We start from the raw sequence: 19,107 nt of genomic DNA on the forward strand, positions 1-19,107 counted from the left end.
ATGTGCTGCAGTTTTTACCATACCGATATTCAACACCTAATTAAGGTGATGTCTACTTCTTGCTTTATGGACTGGTTTTTATTCCTTTGAAATTTATCGAAAATCTTGACGCAACGGGAATTCCTTAAGGAATGTGCTCTGTGTTGTATCCACAAAGTTTTTAATATTCTATTCACATGTTCTCTTACCTACATTTTTGTTTACAGATTTGAGCAAATACCCACTGACAGTTTGATTATTCGAAACCTTTTTACCTCTCCGCTTTTACTGTGCTCAACCATCCTGGTTGCATTGGGCGCAACAGCAGTCTTAATTCCCCTCTTATGGCTAACAATGGGTTCATCAACCTTCCTAACCATCGTAAGCCAGTCGTACTCTCAACCAAAAACCATAGGTTCACTTCCCAGCGAAAAAATAACTTTTTTTTCCCTGCCCGTCACTCCTTATTGGCCTAAACTCCCTTACACTTTTGCTGCCTTAGCCGAGTTCAAATCCCAAGTTATCAAAAGTTTTTTGCTTGTGTTTTTTTTTTTTAACAATAGACGACCAACAGTTCGAACGCTTGCATATCTTTGTTAGTGTTTTCGCCATGTTTTGCATTCGTTGGAAATTCAGTAAATTAAATCAGTATTATTCGCTAGATTCACCACTTTCACATGCGTTGATAGGCAATTTCCAAGTCGCACTGCCTCTGTTTCAAAACGAGGCAAGGTGAAATAAACTTTTATTCTACAAATGAGAGAAATTTACTGTCACCTGAAATGCGTTTTGCAACACGCGTACGACTCGCTTTAAAACAGAGGCAAAATAACTGAGAATTTTGGTTTGACACAAGTTCGCGCCCAAGACCTCGCGGCTATCTAAAACCTCAATCAAACAACTTCTTGCACTATGCACCAAATCTAAAAACAGACAGAAAAAATGGTTGAACTTCTCTCACTACCTGTATAGGGAAATTATTATTCGATCCAAAGGTTCTTTTCTAAGTGACGCATTCTATTCGCATATATCAGTTGTTCTACGATTAATATTACCCAAAATACTAACTTTAAATATTAATAAAATCTTTGCCTATAAAACTCAAATTCTAAAAGCTGCTTTGAACTCGAATACCAAAACTGCCCGACCCCAACACAAAGGTGTTTAAATCGCAGTTTAACTCCAAATACTAAATCATGGCTTAAGCCCACAGTCTCATGTACATGATCAATCGGCTTCGTTTTCAATTTGTTACGAACTAAAAACAAATCACTGCTGGGCCTACAAAACACAAACTTCTATCGTCAGCGAGAAAAGATCCCAGGCCATATTGTTAATTTTTTCCTGAATCGCGTTTTGTGCTGAAGGCAGCCAGAGGACAAAATCCGTGTTATACGGTCACATATAAACTCAAACTCCTTAGGCGAGTATCCGCACTGTAACCTGTCAATTTATAAAATACTTACATTATTAGAGACAATGTCGACCACAAAGCAGTTCGTGTCGCTTTCGCTTCTATGATGTCTATCCTCAAAAGTTTTCGCTAAATACCATAATTTTTTTGTGTGGCTAAGGCGCTTTCCATTAGTCAAGACTGGCCACAAATCCACCACAACAGTGTATAATATTTAGGCATTGACTGATTTGACAGGATAAACCTGACTAACAACGGAATTCTGTTCTCGAATATACCGGTCTGGCCGGCCAGTTCTGACTAATGGCAAGCGCCCTTTGTCTAGGCCTATTCTTTCTTTAGATATACCATTTTCTATCAAGCTGCCTCTAAAACGTGTGATTTAAGAGCGCGAAGCGAGTTTGCCACGCGCATTTGCCATGTACCACACAAGAGCTACTTTATAATATTCCAACAGATTGCGACCTTGGCTTTAGCGACAACATAACAACATGATGAATGAACTGCTCGATGGTCGATAAACTCCCTGTTTCTTTTGAAAAATACAAATCCCCCTTAAAACACGAAAGCAATACTAAGAAGTACAAAATATAGTCTCTCTTTTTGGCCAACAAAACCGTAGCCGGTTGATTCGGCAGTTATTTCACGATCGTGAAACAACTGGCAAATAAACCCAAGCAATACTTTTAAAATTCGTCATGTAGATATCCAGCATAATTAGCCATGCTGCTCCCCGTGAAGAGCTGATAGTTCATTAGCATTTCTTTCTCGGATAAGTGATCGTCATGGTCTCTGTCAGCCATTGATATCAGATAATTGCCTTCGTTGATCGCGCGCTGCTCGTGGCTTGGGTCCAAGTACTTGGTTAGTTCATCCACTGTCACTATGCCGTCTCCATCTTCGTCCATTGACGCAAATTCCTTCTCGCGTCTGCAACACAAACATAAACGGGCATTACTATATTTATTGATAAAGGTAAGGGTAAACATACTCTGTTCAGGCCTACTGACCCATCAGACCGGTACTTAGATCTTGGTTTCCGTAGCATTAAGTGACTAGTAGTATTTCTACTCCCCCTCCCCCCCATGGATGGGATGGTAGTCCATCGCAGGGTTACCCCTAAGCATTTAATTCGCCGGTACCCATTTATACACCTTAAGGGCCAGGTTGTTCAAAAGCCGATTAACACCAACTTATTGTTCATGATTTGTGGGGTTTGAGATTAGCCGACGTTAAAACTGGAGTACAGAAAATATTGACAGAAAACCTCACTGAAAAGTTAAAGTGTCTATCCAGCCTACAGGTTTTTTGTGGTTTTCGTATCCCTTTAATGCATAAACAAGTATTCTAAAAGAAATTTTTGGATTCCGCCACTTTTTCGCTGCAAAATCGAGCTTTAAAGTTCCCACTTCGGCCACGCCCAAAGAAGTTGACCGCGTGATCGAGGATTGGTGATGAGTGACGTCATATCAGGAACCGCTCGAAGCGTTTGCATTTGTTTATTTGCTTGACAGCCACAACATAATGTTTGTTTTTCCCAATAATTCTTCGAGTTTGGATGGAATACTCACAAGACAGCGATTTCTTATCTGAAGAAGACGTGACTAGCAGTTCATCTGATTCGAACGAAGAGATCGAGTCCGGAGAACTCGAATCGTTCGCTTGCACTGCTGTAGAAGATGAGAGTAACAAAGAAGAACGCGCTTACTCTCAAGACCCTCTAGCGGACGATGCATGGATAGAAGAATATAATCGAGAGAAGCAACTTATTGAAGAGAGGGAACGAAAATTACAAAACCAGCTTAACAGAGTCGTGGAATTAGACACATACCGGTATATAGATACTTTTTCCAAACACTCATTCCGCGCGTTAAATTTGCATTTTGTACGCAAATTCACTCCAGAAAGCTTTGAATGGAAACTTGACGCGTCGCGAAACCTACAACGACGGACGGAAATCGATCTGCATTCTCAGGCTGTATACCTTTTAATTTTCATTACAGATGTGAAACGAAAATGAAAACAATATAACGAATAGACTGTCCTTGACACTCACACAACGCATTGACTTGAAAGTGGTATGCTTGTTTGTTTTGAATCGAAACTTGTCGCGTCGGTAGATTTGCGTATGTTGCAAATAAATGTGCCCTTAGTTGATACGCAAAAGATTGATATTAATAAACATGTTTATTACTTTTATTAGTCCTTCTTATAACAGCTTATTAAAATACGAGCTACTTTAGTCCTTCTTGTTACAGCCTAATAAAAATACAAGCGACTTTTCACGCGTTTAGAAATGCCGACAACACGCGCTTATGATAAGTGCGACTGACTGTCTCAAAAACGATTAACAAACAGTCATAACCTATCGATTTTTTAACTTTTATAACTTAGAAAAACTTTTCTTTTCATTGTGACAATGCTTACTTTAGGCTGTGAAAGCTTTGATAAACTTTTCATTGTACGCACTTTAAACAAACAATAGCGCTTGCAGAGACCAATCGATAAAATTATAACTTTACATGTATGGGAGTTGAAACCCTGAAAAGCTACGTACGAGCGCAGTGACTTCGATTATAAAGATCACATTTTAATAAGACTTTATGAATAAGACTTACAAGAAACAGAAATACTCGGATTCCACTTTGCACGTTTTAACTTGACGAAGTCCATCTACTTTCTCCTTCTAGCCTTTGCTTCTGTTCTCATATCACCCCAAAATGCAGCGCAATGCCCTTTTCTTCGTTTGGAGTATTCAAGCATACCGCAACGACGCATCTATCTGGTATATTTCTACTGTCAGTATCTCCTCGCTATTACAGAAGAAATGCTGACTTCAAATGGCGGCAAGATTTCGCGGTTCCTGATCTGACGTCACACCCGGTCTGGAACCCAGACTCTTTCTGGTCTTGACTCCCGGTCAACTTCTTTGGGCGTGGCCGAAACGGGAACTTTAAAGCTCGATTTTGCAGCGAAAAAGTGGCGGAATCCAAAAATTTCTTTTAGAAAACTTGTTTATACATTATAGAGATACGAAAACCACAAAAAACCTGTAGGCTGGATAGACACTTTAAAAAAACTGAAATCAAAATTCACGATTACGTTGGAATAGTTTAATCGTGCTTTGAACCACCCGACCCTGGATGTACAAATTAAAAGCAGGCATGATCCTTCTGCTCTTTCCCTAGAAAGATCAACGGATGATTTCGAGTTTCGGGAAGCATTGGGAAATAGTCGGAACTGTCACCAAGCTATAAACCAAAAAAGCCGGTCCTAACAATAAAAGAAGAAAAATACACGTTTGTTGGAACATAAATTTTCTTTATTTCAGTTCTTTTCAGTTTCGTACTGATTTTGCAATGGCGGATGGACGTCCTTCGTTTTTTTTTAAAAAAAAAAACACAAAAGGACATCGTTGCGTTTGGTATAAACAACAAATGAGAATCTCTGTGGATTAATCTCAACTTATTTACCACCGCAATGACTGAATCAAAAACATCTGAAACTAAACCTTGATGCACTGAGTGTAAAATAAACTGTGGGGCGCCAATTTTCAATACAATCAGCGCTGCGAAGTTTACACTTTTTCCCACTAACAAACGGAACAAAACAAAAACAATGATGGAAGTACCTTCGACTGATGATGATTCTCCCGGCGTATCCAATCGAACGTTCGGTAATCGAACCCAATCGAACACTGTTCGATTGGGTTCGGTAATCGAACATAATCGAACTCACAATAAAATTTGGTCAATCGAACAAAATCGAACGTTCGATTATCGAGGAGTCGACAATCGAACAAAATCGAACGTTCGTTTATCGAACAGTCGACAATCGTACTCAATCGAACGTTCGATTACCGAACTCCTGTTGTTTATACAGTGGAACCTCGATATAACGATATGCCAACGGAGTAGTAAAATTATATCGAGGCATCGTTATATCGAAACTCCCGATATAACAAGTACTTTTTACTGCATATTAAAGAAGGATAAAGAGGGTGAAGTTGATAAAGAGGTTTAGAGCACAGTATCATTTTCGTATATCATCGTACAAAGCTGTTTACAGAAACGTTAGAGATCACTCGATTACTGCATTAAATGTTATTTCATTAAATTCGACGTTTTGCTTAAATCGTGACTGTGTACTGATTGTATCGTTATATCGGGGAAGATTTTACGTTCGGTCGGCTAAATCCTCATCGTCATATCGGGAATATCGTTATATCGAAGATCGTTATATCGGGTTAAGTCCCATACATTTTACTGTAACTTTTGCCGGGACATAGAATATTCATCGTTATATCGGGAATATCGGCCGGGCGCGTTATATCGAGGATCGTTATATCGGGGTTCCACTCATTGCAGACATTTTGTACGGTGCACCGTCCCCGTGATTAGTCCTGCGTGATTCGCTTATCAAAAGACGGATTCCGAACAAAATCGAATCGGATTGAGTTCGATTGTGTTCGATTGGTTCGAAAATCGAACTCACAGCAAAATAGATGTTCGATTTTGTTCGATTACCGAACCCAATCGAACAATTGGTGTTCGATTGGGTTCGATTGATTTTGGTTCGATTTTGTTCGATTGGATACGCCGGGTGATTCTATAGCTAACAAAAAATGTGCTACAAAATTCTACGCAAGAACATCTTCTTTACGAACTTATTTTATAAGTTAGGACGATAGGCTACAACGTTATGCGTAATAGTGTTACGCGTTAAACTACTCTAGGATACAATCCGAAGTAATCTAATAAAAAATCTGTATGGAAAATGCATTATCTTGGGCTTTGGAACACTGGTAAATGAACGTAATTGGCCAATCATATCATTTTATTTGGCAACCGACCGCTTATCTTCATTCGCAAACTGTACTTAATCTGTAAAATTGAAGTAACAATAACAGAAGCGGGAGGGAGAGAAGAAAGAACATGACGAGCAATAATAAATAACCAGCAAACAATAATAAAAATTTTGGTTTGGCTGTTTCCTCGCGTCAATAATTTTAATTATTTGATAAAAACGTACTGTACTAATTTCCTGAATTACACTCTTCTCTGAGTTACATTTGTTTATTTATCGTGTTCTGCTATTGACTTTTCATATTTAATTGCTATATGTTGTCAACGATCCAACTAAAAGAAATCGAGAAAAGAAGTGAAAACAAAAAAAAGAGAAAACCCAAAACAGCAGTAAAAATTACTCCACTACTGAAAAAAGTAACCTAACACAAACCTGTAAAAATTGAGCAAAAATTGTCAGATATCAGTTTAGAAATTCAAGTTCAGAAACGAACACAAATATCACTGTGGAGTCAGCATTCAATATTTACATTAATGTAAGTTGTTGAAGTTTTGTTTTCCTCGTCAGCTATTGGTGACTTAACTTAACTAAAAAAATTCTAGTAAGAAATTCTTATTTCTTATTCTAATTATTTTGCTCATCGATTACTGTGCGGGATCCAGGTCGAGAGAAGACGCGAAATTTTAAAGGTGTTCTCTGACTCTATATTGAGCCTTCTTTATTGTTTACAATAATCACTAATTCAAGAAAACCTAAAAATAACACTTTAGGAAGAAAAACACCACTGAGATGATAACAAATCGGCAAGGAAAAAAGAAGCTTAAAAATTGGGGGAAGATTAAAATGGAGTTTCAGACATCCCTTTAACGAAAACAACATAATGAGTCAAAATGATTTTTCTTCGCCATGTATCCGCGAGGAAGTTGCTACAACAGCACCGTTTTGCTAAGCTTTGAGTTAAAGTTATTACATCGACACAATAAATAAAATTCATCACAGGCAATAGTCATGTAAATAATGACGATCATGAGCGTGGCCTTCAGTATAGTATACTGATTAAAAATGAATATTAAAGGCTGAAAACAGGATGTTTCACTTGTCATTGGTTTGAATTCATATATCCTCTTTTTCAAAAAAACCTTTTTAAAACGCTCTTCTCGTATTCTTGAAAGAGCATCGATAATTAGTTAAGAGCTGTTATGAATACAACTCAAACTGTCAAGTTACACCGACAGCGAGAGAACAAAAAAACAAACATACATTACAGTACGAGAAGTGCAGGTGCGGCGATTCTTTTCAACTTCAAATTCGTGATATTAAAATAGATTTTCCTTTTGCCGTGATTGCCAGATATTACTTTGTTGTTTGAATGTCAATTCTGCCGTGAGCTTGACGGCACAATGACACGATAGCGGCAGCCCTAGTTGATGATTCTTTTTTATTCTCATTAAAGGCCCCGTTTTAATGTTTTGATATTGTGGGGAGAAATTAAAAATGCCTCGCTCTTCTCTGTCCATTTGACTGAGAATAACGAAAATAAGAAGATAAAAGTCGACAGGTGCAAGGTTAAAATACGAATTCTCCTAACATATCGCCATATGCTTATTGCAATGTTAGTTGCAAGAATTTGGTTTTTCATCAAGATATTCCCTAGTTGATTATTGTCTTTTTTTCTCTTTACAGCTGTCTGCTCAGCAGAGTGTTGGGTATGTAACGAGAAATGAAAAATATATCACACCGGAAAATCAGCTTTAAACGCTGTCAAAACCTCACGCTATCAGAGATGTCATGATATTGGATTTGTTGTCAGAGTTTGACACATCATTTTCATTTGGTATTTATATATATTTCTATTTTATTCCACCCACGTTAAAAAAGCTAACCTTGATCGCACATAACAAGGTAATGGACTTGAAAAAGCACTAAGAGCTAAAAGGACCACCCATTTTCCGCTCAAGGCGAATCGGAAACAGCTCATTACATCCCTACTCGGATCCCTTTCAATAACATAAATTAGTTTAGACTGGATCAAACGCCTCATTCGTTACACCGATGCAAACAAAAAAATATCAGCATAAATGCACCGACCACCTGGTGGGAAGGTAACATCAAGAGCGTGTGTATACGAGGCCGAGCGATCAATTGGTGACCTCCTGAACTTGCAACGTTTAATCATGAATTTATCCAAAGCGGACGAGCAGAGGAATTGCGAGGGAGCATTAGACGCTGCCTCTTCGATTTCCCTGACAGTTCTCAACAGTTTGTCGGGCCTAGCCTCCGTAGGTGGAAACCTACTCGTTTTGTTAGCAATTTACAAGCTTCCTCGGCTCCACACAACTTCCAACTACTTCATCGCGTCACTAGCGATGGCGGATTTTATCGTTGGACTGGTTATTAATCCAATCTGGGCAGTGAAGAGTGCTCTTAACATCTGGGAGAACCAAGCTCCCATCACCCTGGCTGCAGAGTGCTTGTCTATTCACACCATCGCTGCGACCACTTTTAGCCTCTGCGCCGTTTCAATCGACAGGTACTTAGCTGTGGTATCGGTATTTCGCTACAGCTTTCTACTTACTGCTCAACGCTGCCGACTCGTAATTTCCTTGATATGGTTGTCCGCCATTCTCGTGCCGCTACCGCGACTGTTCTTAACCGACCCCTTAGATTTACCCAAGTTATGGATCGCTGGTTCTGTCCTGATTTTCATTATACCGCTTAACGTTATCGCATTCTGCTACTTTCACATTTTCAGGGCAGCGCGCTCGCAGGCACGAAAAATTCGTGTGGCCAGCGTGGAAAACGACACGGAACGCAAGGCAGTGGCGAAACGTCTTAAGGAAAAAAAGGCGGCGATAACCATCGCCATTATCGTAGGTCTTTTCATACTATTTTGGTCGCCTGGTATGATTTTGTCATCAGTGCAGATGTTATTCGCGGACGACTGTTTGAAAATTGAGTTAATAAGATGGTGGTTTTGGAGCGCGCTTCTCGCTTTTGCCAACTCGGCAGTGAACCCTTGGGTGTATGCAATCAGAAGCGGGGAGTTTCGTGGCGCATTTTGGAAACTTTTCCGAAGAAATCGCATAGAAGGTAACACTGAATTCAGTCGAGCAACGGCAGCGGAGAGGACAAAAAGAAAAACAAATATACCACCTGCGAGTTTAGAAGATTAAACACACAGATCAATTTGAGCAAGTTGCTTTTAGAAGAAAGGATAGTTACTGATCAATAATATTTATTCGCGCCATTATTCCTCAGAAACGTTCGTTTACGATCACAAAACTGAATTCGTGTACGTGAAGATCAATGACGTGATAAGTTTGAACAAATATAAGCGCAAGATTCAGATGATTTTCCATGCGTGAAAAACAATATAACCATAGAGAAAATAATAACAAATTACAATTGATCTAAAGAAGAAATTTAAATAGTAATATATCTGTCTATATAAGAAAACCAAAATTGAAATAATGAATATTGGTTATTAGGTATGACATTAGACCTGATAGCCCCCCGGGCATAAAATCTTCAATGGCGACTTTTTGGTCCCGAAAATTAACATTTGCAGCAAAGTGAAATAAATATTGCTCATGCAGTTTGAAAAAATCAAACTCTGTTAGCTTATTGAGCAGTAATTAGAAGGATTTTAGACAAAGTGTCACTGGAGACGGAAAGAGACAAATTAAATACCAAGTGGGGCACAAAATACATGTATTTCTACAGGGAATTGTTTGAAAAAGCAAAAACACAAAAAATAAATATTGTTCGGAAAATATAGTTTTTTGCCAGTTTTTGCTATTTGCCGATGTCCATTACACAAATTAGCACCCCGAGTCATAACTAAGACTCTATGCAAAATTGACGCTTGACTCAGCAGGAAACTTTGCATAATCTTCCAATCTTGTCAAGTTCATGAATTCAAAAAACATGGGTGGCAGCCTGAGTAACTACAGCTGTTGGTAGCGGTTTCGTAGACACGCTATGGCAAAGCACACGATCGGTGATGTCGGACATTGGAAAAAAAGAGTGCATAAAATTTGGTATATCGCAAAAATTGAACTTTATGTCATGTATACGCGATGGGCAACACGTAACACACGAAGTAGACGAGGTTGGTGCCCTTTTTCAATGTTCTTTTTAAGCCTAGCCTGCGTTGCAGCCGGACATGTCACAAAATCCTAGATATAGTCGATTATACCGGGGTTTAGTTCGTCTGCAACGCAGGCTATTTAAGCCAAGGTTAAATAAAATCCTCAGTGGAATGGAAATAAGAAAACACTTTCTCAGCTTTTCTTGGTGATTTTAATATATGTGTATATCTTGACGCACCTGACGTCATTTTCTGTTTTAATTTACGCACGTAAAGCCAGTTAAATCCACCCCCGTTATAAAGAAATGCTATTGTTGCGCTGCTTTTAAATTCGATAAAATGTCTACATTGAAAAATTGACGGAAGGGAGCAAAACGTTTAAGATGGTTTCCGCCCAACTTTCGAGCAATACAGGCAAAAAAAAAAAAGTTACCAAAAAGACCTCTTAGCATGGTAACAGTTTAAGTATAGCTAATAAAAACCTGCCAAAAATTTAGCACTTAAGCTGACCCCGCAAGAGAACAATGGATTTGAAATTGTCAATATTTCAGTTAAAACGGACGTTTCACGTCAGTTCAAAACAAAATGGCGCGCGTTTTAAACATTTTTACGAGGTTTGACTTTAATTTTCTTGAGAATGCTTTAGAATTTAATTACAGGGTCACTAAGACAAATGAATTTTGATAAGATCTTTTAACTAGTATACAAAATGTTGCCGTGCTATGAGTAGATTTTTGGTACTTAATTTTCGCACTCATTGCTCGAACTTTCAGCGGAATCCGTCTTAAACCTGCACTGGTTACCTACGCTAACAACAACAAAACTTATTTTTCACATAATAATTAATTTCCCTCAGTCCTTTTTCTATCTCCAATCTCCTTTTTCCAAAAGACTTGGCAATGGCGTTCTACATAATTATGCGCAATTTACCCTCAATTTTTATTATTTTTCCCTACTCCATATTGTCATGTTCACTGAGTTTTAATGTTGATTTGACAACGGCACAGCTCCTCGTGTATTTCATATTGTTGTGTTAAAAAATAACGTTCAAAGACCATTTGACAGTTACTAAACAATATTTTTATCTTAAACGGTATTTTTCAAAGACGTAAAATACCTTCCAAGTATGCGTTCTTTTTTCAAGTGAGCGCGGGCCCCCAAAATAAACGTCGGCTCCACAGGGACGAGTTTTAAATAAACGCCTCCAACATTTATTCTACACCTGTAGGTATCGGCGTTTATTTGACCCGACATTTACGCAACTAACTCTCATCGATCATTAGGTGTACCCGTTATAAAAAGGTTCAAGAACCACCACAGTACGCCAGTTTGATCTATTTCGCTTGTTCCAAATAACAGAAGTTGGCGTACGCTACACTTCACTCTCAGGCAACTCAGTAGCAAATTCTACCGCCTTCCACTTTCAGTTTATTGACTGCAGACAAAGTTAATGACACTTTACTTTTGTTTTGTTAAAGATCCTTTTTGGTTAAATTTGGCGTTTAATTTCAGTGACCTTGAAGTATTAATGACAGAAAAAAAAATGAAATGCCTCACGCCAACAAAAAAGCCGGGTGCAAATTAAGAAACGACGAGTCTGTAAGGCCGAGGTTATTTCCCAATCGAGAAAACTCAATAAGGGTAACCGTTACACACAATACACGCAGTTATCTTCAATGCAAGACTCTTTTTGCAGCTCCCCGCTAAACAATCACAATAGTAGTAATAACATTGTGCATATTAAGGCAGGCCGGTCTCATCAATAAGCACTTAAAGGCAAGGTGCTTTAGCTAAATTAACTTCTTAAAAAAATCCACCTTATCAAGAAGTTTAAATTAAAAGTAGCATGTCAAACAACCTGAAAGAGTGATTATAAAAAGAGAATAAGATATTGCGAATCCATTGAAAAAACGTACTCTTAACTGGTACTTATAGCAGTAATTCTTTTGTTCTTGAAGTTGATCATGAACGACTACCAATAAAAGCTTTCACGAACTGACAAAAAGTCCTTTAACGTTTTCTTGACATTTAACTCTAATAAAAGCTTACAGGGTTTCTTTGTTAGTTGACCGTTTAATTTCCATCCATCTGATGTATGCTTGATACGCAAATGACGGTAAAAATAAAATGCCTCATTTCTCAGCATGATGGTCGACTACTCTGAACACAAAATTACGAAATGCTTCAATTTAAAATAGTTGTCTTAACTGTCACGCTATTTTGAAAACTTTAATCGGTAGCGACAGACTTCGATATGACGATTAAAATTTGCATTTACTGATGCCATCTATATAAAGGGTCGAATGACAATGAACGGAGAATGGGAACAGTTGTCTACGAAAATCATATATCTAGCTCTTGTTTGACCGTCAATTCTCGCGCGCTTGAATCGTCAATTCTCGTGTGCTTTTGTCATTTCTCGCGCGCTTTCTTCAATTCTTGTGAGCTTCCGCCAAATCTCTTACCGCAAACACCCGCAGATGAAACTAGATAAGCCACACTCTGAGTTAAAAAGGCCAAAGCGGGTTTTTTTATACCACGCGAACGAAGACAATCCATCGAACAGCAAGAGCGAGTGGTAGTTTAAATTTGCTATTTTCAGTATTCTGACCAGTCAGAAAGACACATGACCAAGCTGAAATCTGTTTGGCCGGTCAACCGGTGACCAATATCTGTCTAAATATTATTTTGAGCCCTGCACCCCACTCAAAAGACTTGAATAACTGCTAACAGTTTTGTGAATGAAAAATACAAGAAGCACACTTACTCTTTAACGTAATCATTATCAAGGTCTGCGTCTTGTTGTGAATCCACTTCTCCTGGAGGGAGGTGAACAAACTCCTCTTTTGTCAGCACCTGCAGGTGGAATTTACAAACAGTATCCTTGCTGGGCTGATTAGCATGTACATTGTACATGTACATGTATTTGGGATATAGTCATGACATCTTAATTTTGACATGCAGTATTTGAGGGGCTCTTCAGCAATCAAAAGTACAATCAAAAGTAGTTTCCTTAAGTAATGTTAACCACCTACACAATGGCTCTTAGCAAAGGTGCATTGTAAAGCAAGGAAAAGATATCACACAGTAAGAGATATCACACAGTAAGTTATTAAAGCCCCTTCCCACCCCACCCCTGCTATCCCAGCATTAAGTCATTTTGCTGACCCAGTATACATTTGTATAGGCTCGATTTCCAGCCGTTTTTCGGGAAAATGAGACCGCGCTCCTCCCCCCGAAAGCACGGCTGGACGCGTGATGCCTCCTTTGCTTGCCTTAGCCAATCAGAATTCCGCCTGCAGATTCTTGTCAGGCCGAACAGGCCGCATAAATAATCTTGTCAGACAAAGATGTTCAAAATGACGAATGTTGCGTGTGGCATGTGAACGGATTTTAGAGACGTTTATTACAGCAAAAAGCGATAGAAAAGCAGGTTAGCGGCCAGGATGTCTTCGTAGTCAGCCAACAGGGTCAGGAAAGTCGCTGATCTACAAATCTACATTCGAATCTTGTACGTGGTGCCAACGTAACGGAACGAACAAAGGAGGTAAAACCCAAACATTGAGCTCAAAAGACAAAGCGCTCGATCAAAGCAAGAACCATATCCTTTACAACACAGAATGTCTGTCTGAAACCAACTTTCAACTTTCTAGTCTTTCTAGAAGTAAAGATAGAACAGTCTCTGGCGAGACCGGACAGAGATAAATCCGTGATAAGACAAAATACATGTACATCTTGCAACAGTATTGATTAAACAATGATCAGGGCCTGGAATCAATTAAATGCAAGTATTAAACCAACATTTTTATGAAATATGTCAGATCTTTTCCTTCCAGAGCGAACACTTTAAAAGCTTAAAGCATATCTTGCAAATAGAAATGAGCCAAAACAAACCGCGCTAGCGAAACAGAACCAAAAGTGTTAAACTCTTCAAACAGAAATTCGTGCAGCGCAGACCTATGACCTTTAGAAATTTGCTAGGCCAGTCTTTCGGTTCTATTTAAATCAACACATACATGATACCTCCAATACAGCATATAGTACGCTTCAGAAACAACTGGGAAGCAAAAAAGGTCGAAAGACCGAATTTAATATAAACGGCAAATATATGAATTCACCTCCGATGACATATGAGAACGCATAAATTACTATTTTTTAATTACGTCACAGACATGGTAGGCCGCTCACGCGTCCAGCCGTCACTCTCGGGAAGGAACAAAGACCGGACTCGAGGAGGCGGCGGAAATCAAGCCTAACATTTGTACTGAGTGAAGAGAAGTACTGTTAGAGTAATGCCCTTTTCAAGAACACATCTCAGAGACACCAGCTAGGGGGTTGACCCAAAGCTGTCAATAAGCTTACATGTATTAGGCCACTGCACCTCTAGTCTCCTTCGCAGCCGTTACTTGGGTTGTCACACAATGCTTCTCCCCACTAACAGCTTCTTTAACCCGTGCTACATTCCTTTTCTTTTTGTTTTGACCTTTGACACCTACACTGTATCAGCTAAAAGGTGACAGTTGCTACTTGGCGAAAAGCTGTTTTATTGCTGCAAATTTTGAACTTAGTATGTTTACTTTTGTACTTGGAATTATTATCATTTTTTGGACGTAATGTTTCATATTGGAAGTGTATCAATCATTTAAGGTCGCGCAGGACCCTTGCAGTCATTGCTATGTATTTATTTAAAGAGTATGCACGAACTGCCGGACGACTGAAGCCGACAACAAACGAAATATTCATGAGAATGTTTGTTTTTAAACTCTTTTGTACAAGTAATTACTAGTAATTGTTCTCAGCTTTGTGCCACGTGCGCTGGAACATAGGGAATTATCATAATTAGATTCACAGCTTTGAATATATCACACGTTGTTGTAAACATTGACTCGGAAGATCTTCGGAAGCCTCGAAACCTACAATTTTGTGTCCAAGTTTTCTCCGCCGATATAGAATTTCAAGAGTTGATTCGCGAGGAACATAAACTTGGTGTACTCTATTGTGCTATGACTAGAGCGAATTTTTAAATTTCCTTCTCAAAACGAAGATAGCACGTTTCAAAGTTTAGATTTCACATTTTTGCTCTCTTAGAAGCCATTAACTTGTAGCAGTTTTTGAAATTGAAAATTTCGTTCTAGCCATAGCACAAAAGAGGTTAAGATTTATCACTAGGCTATATAATCATTTAATTTGGTGCGCAGTGCTAGCTGAAAACTTGGACACAAAATCGCATTATCTGCAGCTAACTTTTAAGGGCTTGTAACATCACAGACAAAGGTCATCTCTCAGTAAAAGGACAATCATGATGTAATTCCATCATCCCCTAATATCCTTGTTAAATTTAAGAGAAATCGATGTTCAAAATGTAGTGAATTAAAGCTTTACAAGATAGCACTCCGTCAAGAAATTTGGCTAATGAATTTATTAATGAGCAAGGGTCCCGCGCGACCTTAAGTACATCATTTAATATTTTGGTGTCTGGTGTGCATCAAATTCAAAGGGTGGTGTATGGCTGTCTGTTTGATGTTACCAATCCTAGGGTCACGATAAGACACAAATTTTGATCTGTGTAGTCATTGAGTTTTGGCATGACTGGCTCAGAATTATATGAGACAAGTCTTGATTGGCTAAAGAAAGGAATTTAGGACAGGTTTAAGCAGCCCTTGTTGGGGGAGAAAGCACTGCGTGACAAGCCCAAACAACGGCTGCGAAGAAGACTACTGCACCTCCCAGGGTCATCAAAAAGCAACTGAAAACAAATACCAGTCTGAGGAACTGGCTAATGCAGTGTACATGTACATGTACATGTAACTTTGTCAAGTTACGAGTTTTCCAAGTCTGAAAATTTCTTTCTCACCTTATCCTGGTTCTTGTCAAAATTTGAAATCATGTCTTCCACCAAATCCTTGATGCTCTGAGGATTGTGCTCAGGGTGCTCAAAATACAGGAACTCTGTTTCCTCGAGTTTATCATCGAGATTCATGTCTCCTCTTCTGAACTTTGCATAATATTCTGATATTATATCCTCTGGATTACCAACATCATCTGCATAAAGGTAAACAAAGGTCAAGATAACACACAAACTAAAGCTCATCTTGGTTTCCATAACATGAAATCAGCTCCCAAGAATACTACTGCACAAAATAATCCCGATTTCTCGAATCAATTTTTGTTGGACTTGGAATTTAAAATGTACCTGTACTACTCTGAAATTTTCCCCTCGATTTCCCCTGAAGTTTCGTGAAATTGGGATTATACTATATTGAGTAAATACTGCTACCCTGAATAAGATGCTACACCCAAACCCACTCTACTCATGCACTACATTTTTCATTGCCATGTTTCAGTTCCCCTGCAATTTGCAGGAAACCCATTTTAATTAACATGCATCTGAGTGAAGAAATGCACTGTGAAAGTGTACATGTATAGTGTCCTGCCCACAATGATGACCAGCACTTCATAATTTGTAATCTCCTAATCTTTATTTACACTTGCTAACATCAGCTCTGAAAATGACTGCAAATGATGTACGGTGTGATCAAAATGAGGCCATATATACTGTACAGCTGTACGTGAATCTTTTTACATGTACATGTACATGACTGTAATTCGTAATTTTGGGATTATTTTAGTGGGTTTACAGTTTTATCCATTATGTTTTAAGGTAGGGAGATTCTGAAAGGGCTTCTCTGTAGTTAAAGGTTTATCTTAGAAAATTTTACAGACATTTGTATGGCGGGGGCACAAATTTGCCCCCACCATATAAAACATCTGTAAATTTTGAGACTTTGCAGACCCTTATCTTCTTAAGTTTTCAGCATATCACTCTAAGACTTGGTAAGTTTACTGAATCCAGCATGCTTTTTCCAGTGGTTCAATGGATTTTCACCAACTGGTCTATGTCAAAAGTTTAAAAAACCGTGGTAAGGTCTATTTACATCTAGGCTTATTTGCTCAACCTGTGAAAGTCTTTTGCCTTTCTCAGCAACTGAACAATCATTTAGAATCTTAAAGCATGTGACTGAAGAGAAATTTACACAATTTTCCCTTGCAAACTTGAGATTGGTAAATATCTTTTGACTAACAGATTTTGGTGTGACTTTCTCACTGGATAATGGCTGTGCAATGTAAACAAAACCGATGTGGCAATAAATACTCTTCTTTGGATATACATGTATGAATATAATTGAATTTCAAATCCATTTTCATTTTTATTGCCCTTTCTATTTAGCATTTGGCCAATTCCTTTTACAAGCTCAGAAGAAACTAGTGACTAGAAACAATAACGTTAACTTGCGAAAATGTCACAAATTAAATAATCTTTCATTCAAAGAGTCCTTTTATATTTGGTCGTTCGGATCAAAACTCAATCTTCACTTCACTTCAATTTATTTTACATAATTTTGTATATAACAGACATATTATTTTTTTAACTTCCCGCAAAAAAATCAATAGCGAATCGGGGCGGGCAGTAATAATAAATAATCGAGTAAGAAACATTTTAAAATAAGAAATAAAAATAAACCGGGTGGTTCGGTTTTTGTACTCACCAGCTGATAACACAACTCAGATTTGTCAGTGTTGACACGCATTGAAAATTCGATGATTAAATTTCGACGAAAAGAAAACGTGGTTTTGCTAGAAGCTCACGACGATAGCTATGAGAGTTCTTCCATTATTAAACTATGTGAACTCGCCATATTTTTCAGCATAATGTCTTGTGTACATGTAAATGTACACGTAAGCTTACTATACATGCGACTTCAATGTTGTCAAGGCAAATGTATCAATTTTTCTCGCGATATATTTGTGTAGCAAAAAAATCCATTATATAATGCAACCTACCCAACTCTTTGTCGACCTCGAGCTTATTAGTTTCATTGTCTTCTTTCAGCTTCTGTCGGAATTCCTCCCATGTAACAAAACCGTCGCCATTTCTATCGACCTCTTTGAACATTCGCTGATTGTTTTCGCGAGCCTCTTGGATGTGTTCCTTGATTTTTTCGTGAATCCACGCCGTGATCTCAGCCCTGCTCACTTTATGATCTCCATCTTTGTCCACCTGATGGAAAAGATCGATCAGCCTCCTGTAGCCATCCATGTTGTCGAACAACAGCGTCCCATCGTCCACCATTTTTCCCAGGAAAGCTTCGTGGTGATAGTCCTTGTTGACATGGCCGTCTCGTTCAAGTTTCAAGCCTTTGATATGATCTTCGAGTAATTGTTTCTTCTTTTTGATAGTTTCATTTGCATTATTTTCTGGGGACAGTGTTCTGCTAGTGTTCACCGGCTTGCTATGGCAAAGTGGAAGCAGAACCAGGACGTAGACAACAAGGCCTTTCACGACCGCCATGTTGAAACGACAAAGAGTTTCTCGCCCCAGTCCCATTTTAAACTCCATGTACACGTGTAAAGTGAAATGTGTCAGATTCAAGAGAAACGCGCGTGATAAGAACGCGGATGCGCGCGAGATTTCTACTTCACGAACGTGACTCGTTCCGAGGTAAGGTATCAAAGACTTTTTCTTGCGCGTTTTCCAATCTCGGTCAAGTTAGGCTCATACACGAACGTTCTTTTGGCTCGTCACGCGATCTTTCTTCACAACGAAAAGATTGCGTGACGAGCTAAAAGAACGTCTGCGTATTGGGGGCTATGGTCAAGTTTCATTGGTCGACGAAGCTAGCTTGGCCTCACGCCGATCCCAAAAAGCACCCTGCTCTGTGCTAGAAAAAACAAACAAAGAACCTAAGGGAGCTTGTAGATTACGAATAAATACGTTCTTCTGGCTTCATTTATGATTTTTGGTTGCCAAAACAGTACA

The 19,107-nt window shown here is 38.7% G+C and overlaps 3 protein-coding genes across 3 annotated transcripts in view; 2 read left to right on the forward strand and 1 right to left on the reverse strand.

Moving 5' to 3' along the window:
• Positions 1-19,107, forward strand: part of LOC144657544 (signal peptidase complex subunit 1-like) — a 79,722-nt gene that overhangs the window by 10,835 nt on the left and 49,780 nt on the right. The gene's annotated exons all lie outside the window — the stretch shown is intronic.
• On the reverse strand, positions 396-18,661 carry LOC144658841 (45 kDa calcium-binding protein-like). Its single transcript, XM_078519321.1, has 4 exons — positions 18,132-18,661; positions 16,144-16,331; positions 13,057-13,145; positions 396-2,323 (listed from the first exon to the last, which is right to left on the reverse strand). Exons 1-4 carry the CDS (start codon positions 18,637-18,639, stop codon positions 2,080-2,082), a joined length of 1,029 nt encoding a protein of 342 aa, XP_078375447.1. The 5' UTR covers positions 18,640-18,661; the 3' UTR covers positions 396-2,079.
• Positions 7,896-10,200, forward strand: LOC144658840 (beta-2 adrenergic receptor-like). The gene has a single exon (XM_078519320.1). The coding sequence runs from the start codon at positions 8,278-8,280 to the stop codon at positions 9,370-9,372; it is 1,095 nt and encodes a 364-aa protein (XP_078375446.1). The 5' UTR covers positions 7,896-8,277; the 3' UTR covers positions 9,373-10,200.

Source organism: Oculina patagonica, chromosome 6 (assembly GCF_052425735.1).
Source record: "Oculina patagonica isolate OP01 chromosome 6, crgOcupat, whole genome shotgun sequence".
Taxonomy (NCBI): Eukaryota; Metazoa; Cnidaria; class Anthozoa; order Scleractinia; family Oculinidae; genus Oculina; species Oculina patagonica.